Source organism: Paroedura picta, chromosome 13 (assembly GCF_049243985.1).
Source record: "Paroedura picta isolate Pp20150507F chromosome 13, Ppicta_v3.0, whole genome shotgun sequence".
NCBI lineage: Eukaryota > Metazoa > Chordata > Lepidosauria > Squamata > Gekkonidae > Paroedura > Paroedura picta.
This window is the reverse complement of record NC_135381.1, coordinates 20307132-20322824: the sequence shown is the minus strand read 5'-3', so window position 1 is coordinate 20322824 and position 15693 is coordinate 20307132. Positions and strand designations below refer to the sequence as shown.

Below are 15693 nucleotides of genomic sequence, written 5' to 3'. Positions count from 1 at the left end.
GGGAAACCGTTCTTCGCATGCATGCAGCATCCTTTGGGAGAGGGAGAGAAGTCCTGGGAGGGAAGCAGGTGTGCTCACCTTCCAGCAGGGTCCAGTCGATGTCCTGGTTCTCCGGCTTGGTGAGCGCTGGGTACTTGTTAAACAAGTTAGCTACGAAGGCCAGGTTCAGTTTAGGGTTGCCACTGACGACGTCTGCTGGGGTCACAAACTGCCGGCAGCCCAGGCGGTCTGCCTGCTGCAACATGCACTCAGCCCTCTTCAAGTCATCTTTCTCCTGGAGAGAAGCAGAGGGGCACAATCAGTCGTACTGCAGGGATACTTATTTGCCTTCAAGCTGCTCAGATCTGATCTTTTCTACATCTCAAGGGTTGTCAGCCTGCCCGAGCCATTTTTGCAAAGAATACTGGCAACGAAGTGATGTTCCTCAGCAACCTTTTGTGGTTACTTCCCTATTATAAATGTACTGTCATCCAGGGAGGTTATTTTTTTTTTAATCCAAGTGTTTTTATTATTTTGACTTTCCATCGTTAACAGACTTTCAAGGCTGTTTGTACGAAGGGTTTAAAAGCCATTCGCAATAAAATCCCATAAAGGAAGGATGCAATCATGTGTGGATTTCCCATCACTGTATCCCTCGCTCACTCCATCAGGGTGAATTTAATAAGAAGGAGCAAACATAAAAGAATCACACTGTGACATTTTCTTAGAAGATGGCATAAAACTATCCCCAAAGGGCATTCGTCTCTGTTTTCCAAGATCCGCCATTTCAGACAAGCACTGTGGTGTGCTTATTTTTAAAAGTATGAAATGTTGCATGGAGTGGAGAAAGCAGAGAGAATTTTCTTTCACCCCCTCCATCATAATATTAGTTCTTGGCTACATCCAGTAAAAGAGCCTCTTGTGGCGCAGAGTGGTAAGGCAGCAGACATGCACTCTGAAAGCTCTGCCCATGAGGCTGGGAGTTCAATCCCAGCAGCCGGCTCAAGGTTGACTCAGCCTTCCATCCTTCCGAGGTCGGTAAAATGAGAACCCAGCTTGCTGGGGGGTAAACGGTAATGACTGGGGAAGGGAATCTGTTAACAATACATAAAATGAGTTTTTGGCAAAAAAAAAAAAAAAGTATGAATCTCTAACTGGCAACATACTTTCAATATATCCGTAGGCTGCATTAAATATTACATATTCACTCAAAGCCGAAAATCCCCAAATCTTGATAGAGTCACAGCAGATCGGCGATGAGGCAATACTTACATTGAAGCCAGACATGTTAATCTCAATCTTAGGTTCTCCTTCTTTCTGCCCTTTGGGTGCAATTTGGTTGAGGAGGTGGAAATACGCCCTGGAGTCCTGGAGCCGATATAAAAGGAAGGAAAGGACGTTAGCAAGCAGCTTGCCTTCTGCAGCACTGAACATGTATAATGCTTTCCTCCATTACATCAACTAAATTGATGATCTTAACCCAGTCTTAGAACTGTACAAGTAGGAATTGCTTATGTACCTTAACAGAGTTATTGAAGTCAGTAAGCTTGTAAAAGTGAAGCACAAAAGCAGAGGGGAAAGCAGGGCAAGAGAAGGAAAGGAAGCACATCAGAAATCCAGGAAGCACAAGAGAGAAGAGAATGAAAGAGGTTAGGTTAGTGGATCCAACATGGTGATGGAGAAGAAGAAACAGCTGAATATCACTGGGCTGGATACAATTTTCAACCAGCCTGTTCACTTCTCTCCACTGTGCTTGCTATGGAAACTGGACCAAACTGGACATCTGGCTAGCAATGATTAAACTAGGCTGAGAATTTTATTCAAAGAAATACTGTATCCCTAAACGTTTAAATACCTTCTGTGGCCATGTCTTTGCAGAGAATACAGACTGTGGAACTGGATGATGCCTTCCATAGGAAAAAGCTTTTGTTTTTCAAAAAGCAAGTTTTTAACCTTGTCATTGCAGTTCTTTAAGTATGGATCTGCTGAAATCTTGGTAGCCAAGTCTTTGACCATTTCCGCATGAGAAATCTGCCTCTGGATAGCGTCTGGCTGCTGGCAGGTTTTAGAGTCCACTCCGCATGGCATCGTCTTCATCCCGAGGCTGTCCAGAGGCTGGCTTGAGTTTTGCCCAGATTTGCCTCTTGATGACCCATTATGCACAGGCCAGAACACCCTGCTGGCGGCGGCAAGGCATGAGGGAAAATCCCTGATTATACATGTCCCCACCACCAGCACGGGCATGGCCTGGCCTCCCTGCTTCTCCCAGCCCCTCACCACTCCAGCCGCTGCCACTTACACTGTCCGGCAGCATCCTGGTCTTCCTGGCCCACACTACGCACTACGCACTATGCTGGGGCATCCCCATACACCAGGGGAGCCCCGCCCCCATGCGTAAATGGAGAAGGCCGGGGCATCCTGCCCCACCGCAATGGCACAGTGGCAGCACGGAGTAGCTGCCGCCGCGCATAATGGGTCAATGAGGGAAATCACAAAAAGTAGATTTGCCACATTTTATCTGTCATCCCATCAGTGAGCAACCAGAGGATATCCTGTATGGAGGGGGAAACGCGCAACAGTCTTGCTAGCATTTCTTGCCCTTGCACCCGCCCTCCCCTCTCCATTTCCTGCTCCGAGTATGTTCTTTAAATGGCACGGTCTTCATTGCTTTGGGACAGCAAAGCTACATTGTCAAAGGTAAAATAAAATCTTCTTTAAAATGTCCACAGTCTGTTCCTTTTTTGTTGCATTTCAGGCACTGCATCATGTGTCTATAAATGGGGGCTTCCACTCAATAAAATGAGCTAGATAGACTCTTTTTAGAGCAGCCAGAGATATACAGACAATTAGGTTGCAGGCAAAACAGAGAGGCACATAGCTGGGGGTTGTAGAGAGACAGACAGACAGAAAAAAGAGAGAGTGCACCATGTGGAAACACAGTCTGGGGCAGGCTACCCATCTATTTAGTACTTTTTATCCAGCCCTTCTGCCAAGGAGCTCAGAGCGGCATACATAGCTCTCCATCTTAATTCTCACAACATTCCTGCAGGGTAGTTGACAGGAGCTAGCATAAGGTCACCCAGCATGCTTCATGGAAGAGTGGAGATTTGAACCCAGATCCCAGACTCTCTAACCACTACTTCTTCCATGCACGCTGTTCTGCCCATTCTAGCTAACAAGATGCGTGTCAAAACCTTGCTAGAGCAGCTTTCTCCTCTCTGCCACACAGCCCAGTCCCATCCCCTTGAGCCCGCTTCACAGCCTCCTCTCCAATCTTTTCATTCTACTGACAATCCACAAGTTGTTCAGATGAAGCCACATCACCCTTCATTGCAGGCCTGCTGATACCTTAATCTCCGAGCTGAAGTTATTGATTTTGTGCCATCCAGCATTTTCCAAGTGGAAGTTTGCCCATCTCAGGAGCAGCTCTTCAGGGGACAATTTCATCAGGTCTTCTAAGGTCTCCCCGTCGCGAAGCAAAGCAGCCAAAGCTGAAAAGAAACGCATAAGCACAGAGGAGAAAGATCACTGGAGAGGCCAGAGATGCATTCCAGCCTTCCACAATGACAACTGAGGGGATGATTCTTTTATATTTAAGAGGGGAGCAATCAAAATCAAGCGGCACCACGTTTTGCCTGGAGGTAACCCCTCTAAACCGGTCAGTCCTTGAGGAGATCAGCCCGGACTGCTCCTTAGAAGGCCAGATCCTGAAGATGGAACTCAAATACTTTGGCCACCTCATGAGAAGGAAGGACTTCCTGGAGAAGAGCCTAATGCTGGGAGCGATCGAGGGCAAAAGAAGAAGGGGATGACAGAGAATGAGGTGGCTGGATGGAAACACTGAAGCAGTCAGTGCAAACTTAAATGGACTCCGGGGAATGGTAGAGGACAGGAAGGCCCGGAGGATCTTTGTCCACGGGGTCGCGATGGGACGGACATGACTTTGCATCTAACAACAGCAACAACAACAACCCCTCTCCTCCTAGCCCTAGTATCCTTCCTTGGTATGAGGTATCTTAAAGCTGCAAACTAAAATATTCTGACACTTAAGACACCCATCTGGTTGTAGCAGGTGAATCACATCCAGCACATGGCATGTGGGTAATTCAAGTTCACCTGCAGAGGTTAGAAACACACATTTATTCAGATTCTTTGCCTCGTCCCTCCCCCCTCGCACTTTGCCCTATGCTGCATTCCCAACACTTCTCCGCAATGCAAGAAGAAAAAAAACCCTACTGGCACGCGCACAACACAACACACTGCGCAGCTGACACAACTGAGTGGTCAGGCTGTGGTTCGTCTCCTACCCAGGTGTGAAAAGTTCAGGTTTCGTTTACCTTCATTTCGGCTGAGCTCTATGTCAGCAAACAAGCCGATCTTGATAATCTGCCAGAGAAGTCCCAGGACCAGGTGCGGCTTCCCTTCCCGCAAATCCTCTGCTCCAATGTTGACCACGTGGCACCCGATGGCGGAGGCTGAGTTTAGAGCCAGGTTCAAATTCTCCTGCAGACAGAAAGGCCGGGTTAAAGGGGCCTTGTGGGGGAGGCCCACAGCTCTCTTCTGAGCCAAAACATATTCAGTTGTTCAGACCCCTACATCATTACAGATGCCCCAAGTTTCCCAAGAACAAATTTAGACTCCAGGGGCACCTTTAAGACCAACTAATTTTTATTCAGGGTATGAGCTTTCTTGTGCATGCACACTTTCTCAGATACAATACTGTCCCAGTTAGTTGTTTCTTCCAAAAGTGCTACCTCTGAACTAGAAGAAGAAGAAGAAGAAGAAGAAGAACAGTTGGTTCTTATATGCCGCTTTCCCCTACCCGAAGGAGGCTCAAAGCGGCTTACAGTCGCCTTCCCTTTCTTCTCCCTTTCTTCTTCTAGTCGCCTTCCCTTTCTTCTTCTAGATGGAATAAGAGCTTTACTAGGCAATGGCATTTAATATTTCCTGGCAACTTTGCTGCAAAACTTGAATGCGCACAAATGGCAAAGTGTAAACAACATCATTTTAGGTATCTGATGAAGAGAGCATTGACTCAAAAGGCCTGAAAAATCTTTTTGGTCTCTCGAGTACTGCTGGACTTGACTCTAGTTCTGTAAAAATTAGTTAGCCATGCAGATTAAAGTCTGTGTTTGTTTTAGGAATGTGATCCACCTTGGGGCTTTGAAGATCCGAATTAAAAGAGGAAACTTTAACAGCTCTGGGGAAGTCATTAAGATGCTTTCCCATTTCTAATAAGCTCCATGCAGCCTCTTGGTCACATGCAGCCCTCGTCTTCTTACTGCAATTAATATTTACTGAACAGTGTCCCTTTGCAATGAGGCTCCCTTTCAGGAGGAAACAAAGGCACTGTACAAAGGACCCTTTAATAATTAAAGGAAAACAAAACTCCTCTCTCAAGGCAATTCCCGTGGATCACTGTACAAATCCAGCGTTATTTCAGCCAGTTGGAAGAGTCAGGCGGAACAAGATCCCCCACCTGAATTATGAATGGTGTTAGCTTCTTCTTGTTGATTGCTCTTTCATCAATTGTGTCAGGAACAGAAAGGTTGATCATTTTACTAAGAGGAAGCGAGAAAGAAAAAAAAACATTCAAGTTAACACAAATGTGTCCAGTGTTTATGAAAAGGGCAAAGTGTATTTTCAGCTAAAATACGCAGAATCCAATTTCAAGTGAAACTTGTGATAGCCGAATAATCCCTTGTAGCTAACTGCTAAACACAGCAAAAAGCTATAAAATAATCACATACTTTGCTAAGGGATAGAGTAGGGGGGAAGTTTATATTCCTCAGTCAAGAGAAATTCTAAAACATCCATTTTAAATTATTTCAGCAACAAGCCTGACTTGGGGGGGGAGGGGATGTTCCACACAAAGTACATTATACAATTCTATGACTGTGTTGGTTCCAACCCTCCTAGTGCTGAGAGAAGCCAGTGAGGTGAAATAGATAGAGACCCCCAAGCTCAAACCTCAAAAAGGCTCAAACAAACAAACTGCTGGGATAGATCAAGAGGGGTAGCTGTGTTAGTCGGCTGGTAGCAATAGAAAAGAGCAAGAGGCTACCAGTAGATCTTTTCCTCTAAAAACTAGGCATGTGGAACCCTGCTTGGATCAGAACCACAGCATGATGGACAGGAAAGGAGGTTAAACCTTCCTCCTTCACCATTTGCCCAATCTGATATGGCCCTGAGGAGCTGCTATTTGTACTGCTGAGGAAACAGGTACGTATTGAAATCACTACCTGGACGTTTGTCCCCCCAATACCAAAGGAACCCAGCTCACTGGAGCCATTTAAAGTAGGAAAGGCTTAAGCCCTCATCCCTTTGTACCATATCCCCAATCTGAATTAGGGCCCTGCAGCTCTTGAATTTTTTGGAGGGGAAAACACAAGCCCTGAATTTCCTCTGGATGAATTCCCAGCACTTTGTCTTCCTGAGCTCTTAGACACAGAGTTCACATGACTGAAAAACGCTAACTAAGGATTTCATCTCCCATTTGGAAGTTTAATTTAGTATATATACATCTGCCTGGGCTGCGTTACAACTAGAAAGTGAAGTCGTTTTGGAATTGTTTCAAATTTCAGATGCCCCCGTCTTTCTTTTACTCTTGTGTTTCCCAGCTGCCGGTTAACCTTTCAGCTTTTCGTTTTGGCCTGACAATCATTTACTCTGTTCAGATATCTCTTCTGAGGAACCTTTGGAAACGAAGTGAAAATCTTCTTGGTCAAGTTCAGATATTTATGAAAATACAAGAGCCTGTTTCTGTGATTTTTCGTCTTGCTGGAAGCCAAGGAGGTCTGGATCTGGGCGATGGCAAGAAAGGAGACTGGCTAGGAACTAACTCCTGTCCTGCATAGACGCTGCCTTCAAGAAAAGCAGGATATAAGTGTAAAGAGAATGTGTGTGCCAGCTTATGCTCTCTGAAGCATGGAATTAAAACGTACTGGCTAAACAAACATAATTGGAACAAAGAGTAAAATCAAAATTTAATCACACAAAATGTCATCACAGAAAATGCATCTCATCTTCAGTGTGGCTGAATCATGAATCTACCACATATGGGTGGAGTGACCTCAGGAAATTAATATGGAAATATTACTTGTGGCTTTTGCATAAACTCACATTTCACCAAGCCATCCTAAATTAGAAGGGTGTAACTCTGCTTAGGACTGCACTGTGACTACGGCAGCTACCATTTCTTCCTCCCTGCACATCTCCAGTTGCACCCATAATGGGAAATAACCAGAGCTCTCAACTTACCACAGAACAATCCCGTCCCCAACAGCTTTGAAGAGATCGTCTGTATTTGGGTTCATTGGAATGACATGCCTACAGTCTGGGTCATTTTCTAAAGCTTTGTTGATCCAGTTCACAAAGGCGTATTTTTCTTCCTCTACAAAAAGGGAGACATTGTAAGTTCGCTTCCTGTACATTTCCTGCTTAGTCACCCCGGGAAAACAACACAGAGTTCAGTCCTACCAGGGAATCTTCCACCAAATCCCCCACTGCCCCACTATTTGAGAATAAAAGCTAGGGGAGGAGGCAGTCGGATGAGATTCTTCAGTGATGTGCTACCAGAAATTCCAGCTGCTTTGAAAACAAGTCCAGCTTTAACAGTTGTGGATTTGGCAACCAAAGGGACTGGTATCTGTATGATGAAAGCTGACCAATACAAACTGCAGAACATGGCTTCTAGAGATGGATGGGTCTGGTTTAAAGGTGGGCTGCCAAAACGGACTGGTGTAATAGGGCTCTATGATGCCAGTATAACTTTTTGAAAGGCAAGAATTAGGCAAAGCTTCTCAAGTCCAGCGGGCTCCCCTGGCACCAGCCCTTTGGTGGCTTCTGATTCAGAGGTTTATTTTGGTTTAGTCCAAGAACGATCTGACTATCAGAGAAATACCTGAGTAAGAGTGCTGGGTGCCTTCACTGGACAGCTCAGAGGTCCCACCAATAGCACAAATGCCTTCTTTCCGGTTGATGGCTTTTCTGAACGTTTTAGCGATATCACTGCTCTTCACCTCTTGGAAAATCTAATTTGTTAAATAAATAATGTTATTAAAATACAATATATATAATCTGTGTATGTATCTCTATCTATCGGATCTATCTATAAAGGCCAAAACATACAACATTTTTAGATTAGAACACAGTGAGATGATATTTGGAATATTTGTTGGAAAGCCTTGCTGAACGCTTTCGTGGCTGGAATCAACTTTTTTGTAGTTCTCCTGGATAGTGGGGCCATATTCTGGTAGTTTTTGCTCCTAATATTTCATCTGCATCTGTGGCTGACATCTTCAGAAGCCTGTCACAGCAAGATATGTATCTCTCTGTAGCACAACTTGCTGTGACAGACCTCTGAAGATGCCAGCTACAGATGCAGGCAAAACGTTAAGAGCAAAAATTACCAGAGCATGACCCCATGACCTGAGAAAACATGTCAGATTGCGGAATATTCCTCCATACAAAGAAGGAGGGGGACAGATGGGGACAATGAAGCAGAAAATGAGCACTTAAGGGAGAGATCCAGTGTAGAACCTTCTCCCTGGCATGCTTCTTTTCTACTAGGTTTTTAAAATAGAATCACGTGATTCCTGTACCTCAGTGGTCTTCCTAAGTATAGGGCAAATTCACCAGACACAACTCAGTGAGGATGCTGGGTAACTATTTCCATGTGGGGGTGGAACAGCTAGGTATATATGTATGGGAGGGACACATTTTCAGAAGGAAATCTGCTTGTGAGAGAATGTTTTTAAAGCTCTTAAGAATACAAGCGGAGCCCTCCTGGATCACACCAGTAGTCCTTCTAGTTTAACATCCTCTTTCACGCATTGACCACCCTGTTGATTCGAAGGGCCATCCAATAAAGCAGGGGTAGTCAACCTGTGGTCCTCCAGATGTTCATGGACTACAATTCCCAGGAGCCCCTGCCAGCGTTTGCTGGCGGGGGCTCCTGGGAATTGTAGTCCATGAACATCTGGAGGACCACAGGCTGACTACCCCTGCAATAAAGTACAGAGACTGAAGTCCTGGTGCTGCCTCTGAACACTAGTCTAAGGGTTTTTGCCTCTGAATATGGAAGTTCCTTTTACTCAACATGGCAAGTAGCCACTGGGGGACCCATAGTCTATGAAAGTGTGTATTTCTATTTTAAAGCCTTCCATGTTGGCAATGAATACCATAATATAATTACTCATTGTGTAAAGAACTTCCTTATGTCTAGGCTAATTGCCCATGGTAATGGAGTTCTCGAAAGCCAGACACCGCCCCACAGGATTCTTCCACCTTCCCATAAATTTCCCACTAAACTTGGGTTCTCAGTAGGACTTTTTAATGTATTGAGAGGGATGATGTGATACGCTGACAGGAAAGGGCTGGTTTTCTTTTATAGTGAACACGAACAACGTTTTATTCAGAGGATGCAGACAACTGAGTTAAATATTAATACCTAACCAGGAGTTGTGGGAAGTTACAAGTGCCTAAAGACAAGGATCTGTTGCAGGCAAGTTTATAACATATAAATATAGCACCCTACTGCAACCAAGTTACACACTGGACCCAGTAAACCCTGCTGGCATGCTGCAATATGTATAACCTAAAGGTAAAGGTAAAGGTATCCCCTGTGCAAGCACCGGGTCATGTCTGACCCTTGGGGCGACGCCCTCCAGCGTTTTCATGGCAGACTCAATACGGGGTGGCTTGCCAGTGCCTTCCCCAGTCATTACCGTTTACCCCCCAGCAGCAAGCTGGGTACTCATTTTACCGACCTCAGAAGGATGGAAGGCTGAGTCAACCTTGAGCCGGCTGCTGGGATTGAACTCCCAGCCTCATGGGCAGAGCTTCAGACTGCATGTCTGCTGCCTTACCACTCTGCGCCACAAGAGGCTCTATATGTATCACCTAGACAGGCTAAATTGAACAAAGGTCTGATCACTCTGCAGATCTTTAATTCACTCTCTTGTTCAACTAGCCCTTGTCTCTCATTCACAATTCCTGCCCTCTAACACCAACCCCTAATTCCCTAAACCTCTCCCTCTCATATCGGTTCATGGCTCCTATTGGCTAATTCAGAGAGCTGCTCTGATTGGCTCCTCTGATGCTGAGTTATGCTTTTATTTTATTTTATTTCTTTATTTAGAAAATGTGACATATTGGCCACCACTCTCAGCCAGGCCAGCTCATGGCAGCTTACAATCAAAGTAAAACGTTTTGTGCTCTACCTGTCTGCCACACCCATCAACTTTATTGGGTCCCTGCAAGTTCTAGTATGAGAACTTTTCTGCCTGCATAGCTCTTTGAAAGAAGCCTGCAACTTTCACAGCTGAATTTTTGGAAAAGGCGGGTGGATGGGGAAACCAAGGGAGAATGTCACAATTCAGTGTCCTATATAGTTTGACCCTGAGGGAATGAGTTTTGAAAGGCAATGTGTCAACAGACTTTTGTATTAAATCTTTCCAGAATCCCAATCATAACAAAGAAAGAGCCAGAACATGAGGGTCAAGAAGCCAAACAGGCAAGTCAGGATCTTCTGTTTCCTACATATTAAACCAGGCTTTGTGACCAAGAAATATATTTGACCTGCTTTGACTCTAGACAGCTTGACAATTCTCAGAGCGATCTGTGATTCTGAAGCCCAGATTTCACTCCACCCCTCTATGCTACATATTCAGCGTGGTAAGGTTGCCACGCTGATCTTGGCAACATAGACGCTTCAGTGCACAGGGACGTGCAGGCGTGTGGAACATCAGGGACATTGCTGACACCAACACATCACTCCAGGGTACAGCCCAGAAGTGACAGTAGTTAGCACAAGGAATTACTAGAGTTTCCAGTAATTCCTAGAGCTACTCATTCTTGCTACTCAATTGTACCTGAAAATGAAGCATTGACACAGGTCAGCAATGATTTTACTCCCCCTGCCCCTCCCACTCAGAATAGCAGCAGCCAACAGCAACAGAAGGCAATACTAACTGGGTGGGGGCATGGTAATGACACCTCTTAAGAAACTGATGGGCAAATCTTAATGGGTGAATTCAAGTTATGGCTTATATGAAACTAGTAATTAAGCCCGCTGTATGCCGAATACAGCGGGCGCTAGAAACTGACCTTGTCGGGCGGCGGCTCTCTGCCTAAGTAGTGGTCCCCAACCTTTCTGAGGCTGGGGACCGGCACGGGCCGCGCCCGGGCCGCGCCCGCGAGCCGCGCCCGGGCCGCGCCCGCGAGCCGCGCCCGGGCCGCGCCCGCGAGCCGCGCCCGGGCCGCGCCCGCGAGCCGCGGCCGGGCCGCGCCCGCGAGCCGCGCCCGGGCCGCGCCCGCGAGCCGCACCCGGGCCGCGCCCGCGAGCCGCGCCCGGGCCGCGGCCGGGCCGCGCCCGCGAGCCGCGCCCGGGCCGCGCCCGCGAGCCGCACCCGCGAGGCGCGCCCGCGAGCCGCACCCGGGCCGCGCCCGCGAGCCGCGCCCGAGCCGCGCCCGCGAGCCGCACCCGAGCCGCGCCCGCGAGCCGCGCCCGCACATCGGGCCGCTTGCTGGCAGGGCCGCTGGTGGACTTTTTCTTCCTGGAACCGGGAGCGGCTGCGAGGACGGCGGAGACCATTGTAAGTTGGGGGCGAGGGGGTGGTGCGCCGGGGGCTGCGGCCTGCGTGGGTTCCCTCGGGCGTCAGGCCAGGAGCAACTGCGAGCCGCGCTGCGCGCGGCTCGCAGTTGCTGGGGCTGGGAATCAGAGGGAGCAATCGGCAGGCGCTTCGCGCCTGCCGATTGTTCCCTCCGATTGTCTGTCATGAGGAAGGGTCCAATCCGGACCCTTCCTCATCCCGGACACATCCCGCCCCAGAACGCCTTACTCTTTTATTTAGTCCGTGGCGCCCGTGGCGCCACGGGCGGTGTTCAGATGATTTCCGCTCTGCTATGGAATGTTATTTTTCTGCTGCTCAAGGCAGGAGAGCTGGCCTCCTTGCAATAAAGAGAGCTTCAGACAATGAGGACTAGCAGCAGGGGAATTTAGGTATGATATGCTTAAAGGTAAAGGTATCCCCTGTGCAAGCACTGGGTCATGTCTGACCCTTGGGGTGATGCCCTCTAGCGTTTTCATGGCAGACTCAATACGGGGTGGTTTGCCAGTGCCTTCCCCAGTCATTACCGTTTACCCCCCAGCAAGCTGGGTACTCAGATGAAAAGCTGAGTCAACCTCGAGCCGGCTGCTGGGATTGAACTCCCAGCCTCATGGGCAGAGCTTCAGACTGCATGTCTGCAGCCTTGCCATTCTGCGGTACAAGAGGCTCTATGATATGCTTACGTAAACGAATTCTTCAAAGCTGATCCTTCCATCTTTATTCTTGTCACCATCAATCATGAGCTTCTGAATGATTTCCCTCACTTTATAACCAGGTAGAGGCAGGTTGGCTTCTTTGAAGAGCTCATGTAGTTCATAGTCACAGATAAATCCATTGCTGTTGAGGTCTGGGACATAAAACAAAGAGATGGTCAGAAAAGTTGAGATCTGGGTGAAACAGCACTTGGTAACAAACCGGTCTTGGACTTTGTCCTAGTAAATCTCCCCCACCACACACACACATGCACGTGTGTTAGGGAGGATGCTCAGCTAATTCATAACCAATTCCTTTTGCACAGCACTCTTTGGGTCATATGCCCAGGGCAAACTTGGCTGCTGGCCTAACATATTTAGGGTAAGAGTGGCTCTCCAGGGACTCAAATGTCTTTCCCAGGACCTGTTACCTAAGATGGTTTGGCTGTGGATGCCGAGAACTAAGCTGGGAACTTTCTTCATGCAAAGCAGGTGTGTGACCACAGATCACTAACACCACCCATAAGCGTTTCTGCACTGTCTCCACATGTACAGTTAAATTTTGTGGCTTGGTTGCTATTTCCTTTTGTTTTGCTATTGCTAACTTTCAGTGGTTTTCAGGACTGAATTTGTACACTAGAGGGCCATTCTAGGCACATGAGCAAGGCTGTGCTGAGGGATTTCTGGATCTGCAGGATTCCCACCGAGGCAACCCCCAGAGCAAAAAAGTCTTCCTTTCTTTATGGATGAAATCCAACTTGATCACAGGACATCTCCAGCCTTCTCTCCTAGTTTCTTGGATCAATGGCCTCCTCTGGCAGTATCCAATGCACATAAATCCAATATGATTGCTATTATCATCATTTTTATTATTACTAGCAAGAAAGCCCATTGTAACCAGGAATGAAATGGGTGCTAGGACCCAGGGGACACAGGCAGGTGCAGATCTCTCTCTCTCTCTCTCTCTCTCTCTCTCTCTTGCAGCAGGAGCCATAGGAGGTAATTAGGGCTCCTTCTTTGCAGTTTAGGGCTTGTTTCTAGTTTGTCTCTGTCTCTGTCTCTGTCTCTCTCCATCCCAACAGGAGCCATAGCAGGTAATTAGGGGGTCACTTACGCTTTGGCAGGGCTCTCTGTGTCTCTGTGTGTCTCCCTCAGGCATCTGAGAGCAGAGTGGCTAGCATCCTGGGAAGGAGGGTGGGAGCTCTAGGGGCAGGGCCAATCCTGATTGGCCCTATTCCAACTCAGACACCCTGGACACATCCCACCCCCCAGGCTGTTTCACAAATATTAAGAGGAACAATAGATAATAATATTATTATTATATTATAATATTATTATTATTATATATTATTATATAATAATAATAATTATTATTATTATTTCAATTTAGCTCCCTCAATTCTCGGAAAGCCGGCTCATGACAGGTTACAATATCAGTCCATAGACAATACAATTCACAATAACTCCCCCATTAAAAACATTAAATACAGATACATAAAATACAACATGGTGGTAGAACTCATCTACCTTCCCCACCAATGCAACTCCCAGCAGGGGAGGTGAGAGGGAGCCATAATTGAAAACCATCAGATGTTCAAGTGGTCATATCTTCTTCTTAAAGATAACATGGAAAAGGCACTTCCTGCACAGTTTGAGCTGGATGCAGAAGCTCACAGAGAAGGTGAATATGATCCTGTATTCACTATTCTGAATCAGGCAGGTAGCCTAATGGCTTTCAGATGTTTTTCCGAACAACAACATTCAGATTCTTGTCTGCTGCTTTACCTGCTTTTCTGCATTGCACACAAGGCCTGGGAGTTCTTCTCTCAGGGCAGAATGGGGAGAACCTTTCACCCCAAGCAACAGCAACTGCATGATCTGGATGGGTGGTCTTATTTTTACACTAGTTTTCACATGAGCTGGGGCAGGGCAGGGCAAGCTGTGAGTCCTGTTCAAATCCTGTTCAAATCTCAGCTCAGCTGCAGCATTAGGCAAGTCACTCAAGTGGCGTTAATAATGCCACCATAGCTTATGACAGGCTTGCAAGAATCACTGTCACCAAAGGTGGCCAGCTCTGGGTTGGGAAACACCTGGAGATTTTGGGGGTAAAGCCCTAGGAGGATGGGATTTGGGGAACAGAGGGCCTTTAGTGGAGAGTTCTCCTTCCAAAGCAGCTGTTTTCACAGGAACGGATCTGCACTGCCAGGAGATCAGTTGTAATCCCAGGGGATCACCAGCCACTGCCTGGAGGCTAAAAACCCCACCATCAACCCATCCTTCCACTTAAGGTTTGCTAAGGTAGCCTTGCTAAAGTTTCTATCTTGTGTGGGAGCTAAGCTGGCCTCTGCAAATAGCAGGGCCTCAAGGCCCCAATGCATTCAAAAGTTCCAAAGACATGTATCTGGCTCCCACTCTACCTGGAAGCTTGTTCTGTGTTTGTTTGCTTTTTTTAATTTTAAAAAATTCTCAAACGGTATCCTGGCAATTTTTATAACACTAAAAGAAAGAGGGCCTTGACCTGGATAGCTCAGGCTAGCCCAGTCTTGTTAGACTTGGGAGCTCAGCAAGGTCATTCCTGGTTAGTATTTGGATGGGAACCTGCTGAGGAAGCCCAGGGTTGCCATGCAGAGGCAGGCAACAGCAAACCATTTCTGAATGCCTCTTGCCTTTAAAGAGAAGCTACTCACCTGGATGCCTGTGATGAGCTAAGAACTAATTGTCTCTGGACAAGGCAAGAGGATGTAAACTATTACTTTTTACACCCTAAAGCAGGGGTAGTCAACCTGTGGTCCTCCAGATGTTCATGGACTACAGTTCCCAGGAGCCCCTGCCAGCGTTTGCTCACAGGGGCTCCTGGGAATTGTAGTCCATGATCATCTGGAGGACCACAGGTTGACTACCCCTGCCCTAAAGGATTAACAAAGGGATATTTAGGCGTTTGTTTATGTTTGTTTGTTTGTTTATACTTGGATTTACTTCCTGCCACTCCCAGCCATGGCTGGCTCACAGCCAGCTACGGTCAATATAAAAAACAGTGAATTCCAGTTAAAACTATAAACCCCCCACATTACAATAACACCCAATAGATAGCAGCAGAGATACAATTACAGTACTTCCGTCTTATGGCCGACTCTGGCTTCGCAATCTTCTCCATCTAAGGGTCTGTACAATAAAGGGAATGAAGATGTCCAGCATCTGATTATACAGATATCAGGAGAAGGAGTGAGGGGAGCGACACAAGATCTCCCAGCCATAGCCTCGACCAAAAGCCTGGTCTTACAGGCCCTGCAGAACTGTGATAGTTCCGACAGGGTCCTCGGTTTGTGGGGCCCACCAGTTTTATGGACTTTTTTTTGGGGGGTGTCCTATGAACTTATGGAAAACGTCACTAAGAGAATATATGTGAAATG

The 15693-nt window shown here is 47.0% G+C and overlaps 1 protein-coding gene across 5 annotated transcripts in view; it reads right to left on the bottom strand.

The window, feature by feature from the left end:
* Positions 1-15693, bottom strand: part of PLS3 (plastin 3) — a 60933-nt gene that overhangs the window by 6830 nt on the left and 38410 nt on the right. For all 5 annotated transcript variants that reach the window (XM_077307570.1, XM_077307571.1, XM_077307573.1 and 2 more), the window contains exons 3-10: positions 12275-12438; positions 7883-8012; positions 7240-7372; positions 5459-5540; positions 4317-4482; positions 3328-3470; positions 1252-1347; positions 79-274 (exon numbers count right to left, since the gene is read on the bottom strand). In XM_077307570.1, the coding sequence (XP_077163685.1) occupies positions 79-274; positions 1252-1347; positions 3328-3470; positions 4317-4482; positions 5459-5540; positions 7240-7372; positions 7883-8012; positions 12275-12438 (1110 nt within the window). The remainder of the gene's footprint in view (positions 1-78; positions 275-1251; positions 1348-3327; positions 3471-4316; positions 4483-5458; positions 5541-7239; positions 7373-7882; positions 8013-12274; positions 12439-15693) is intronic.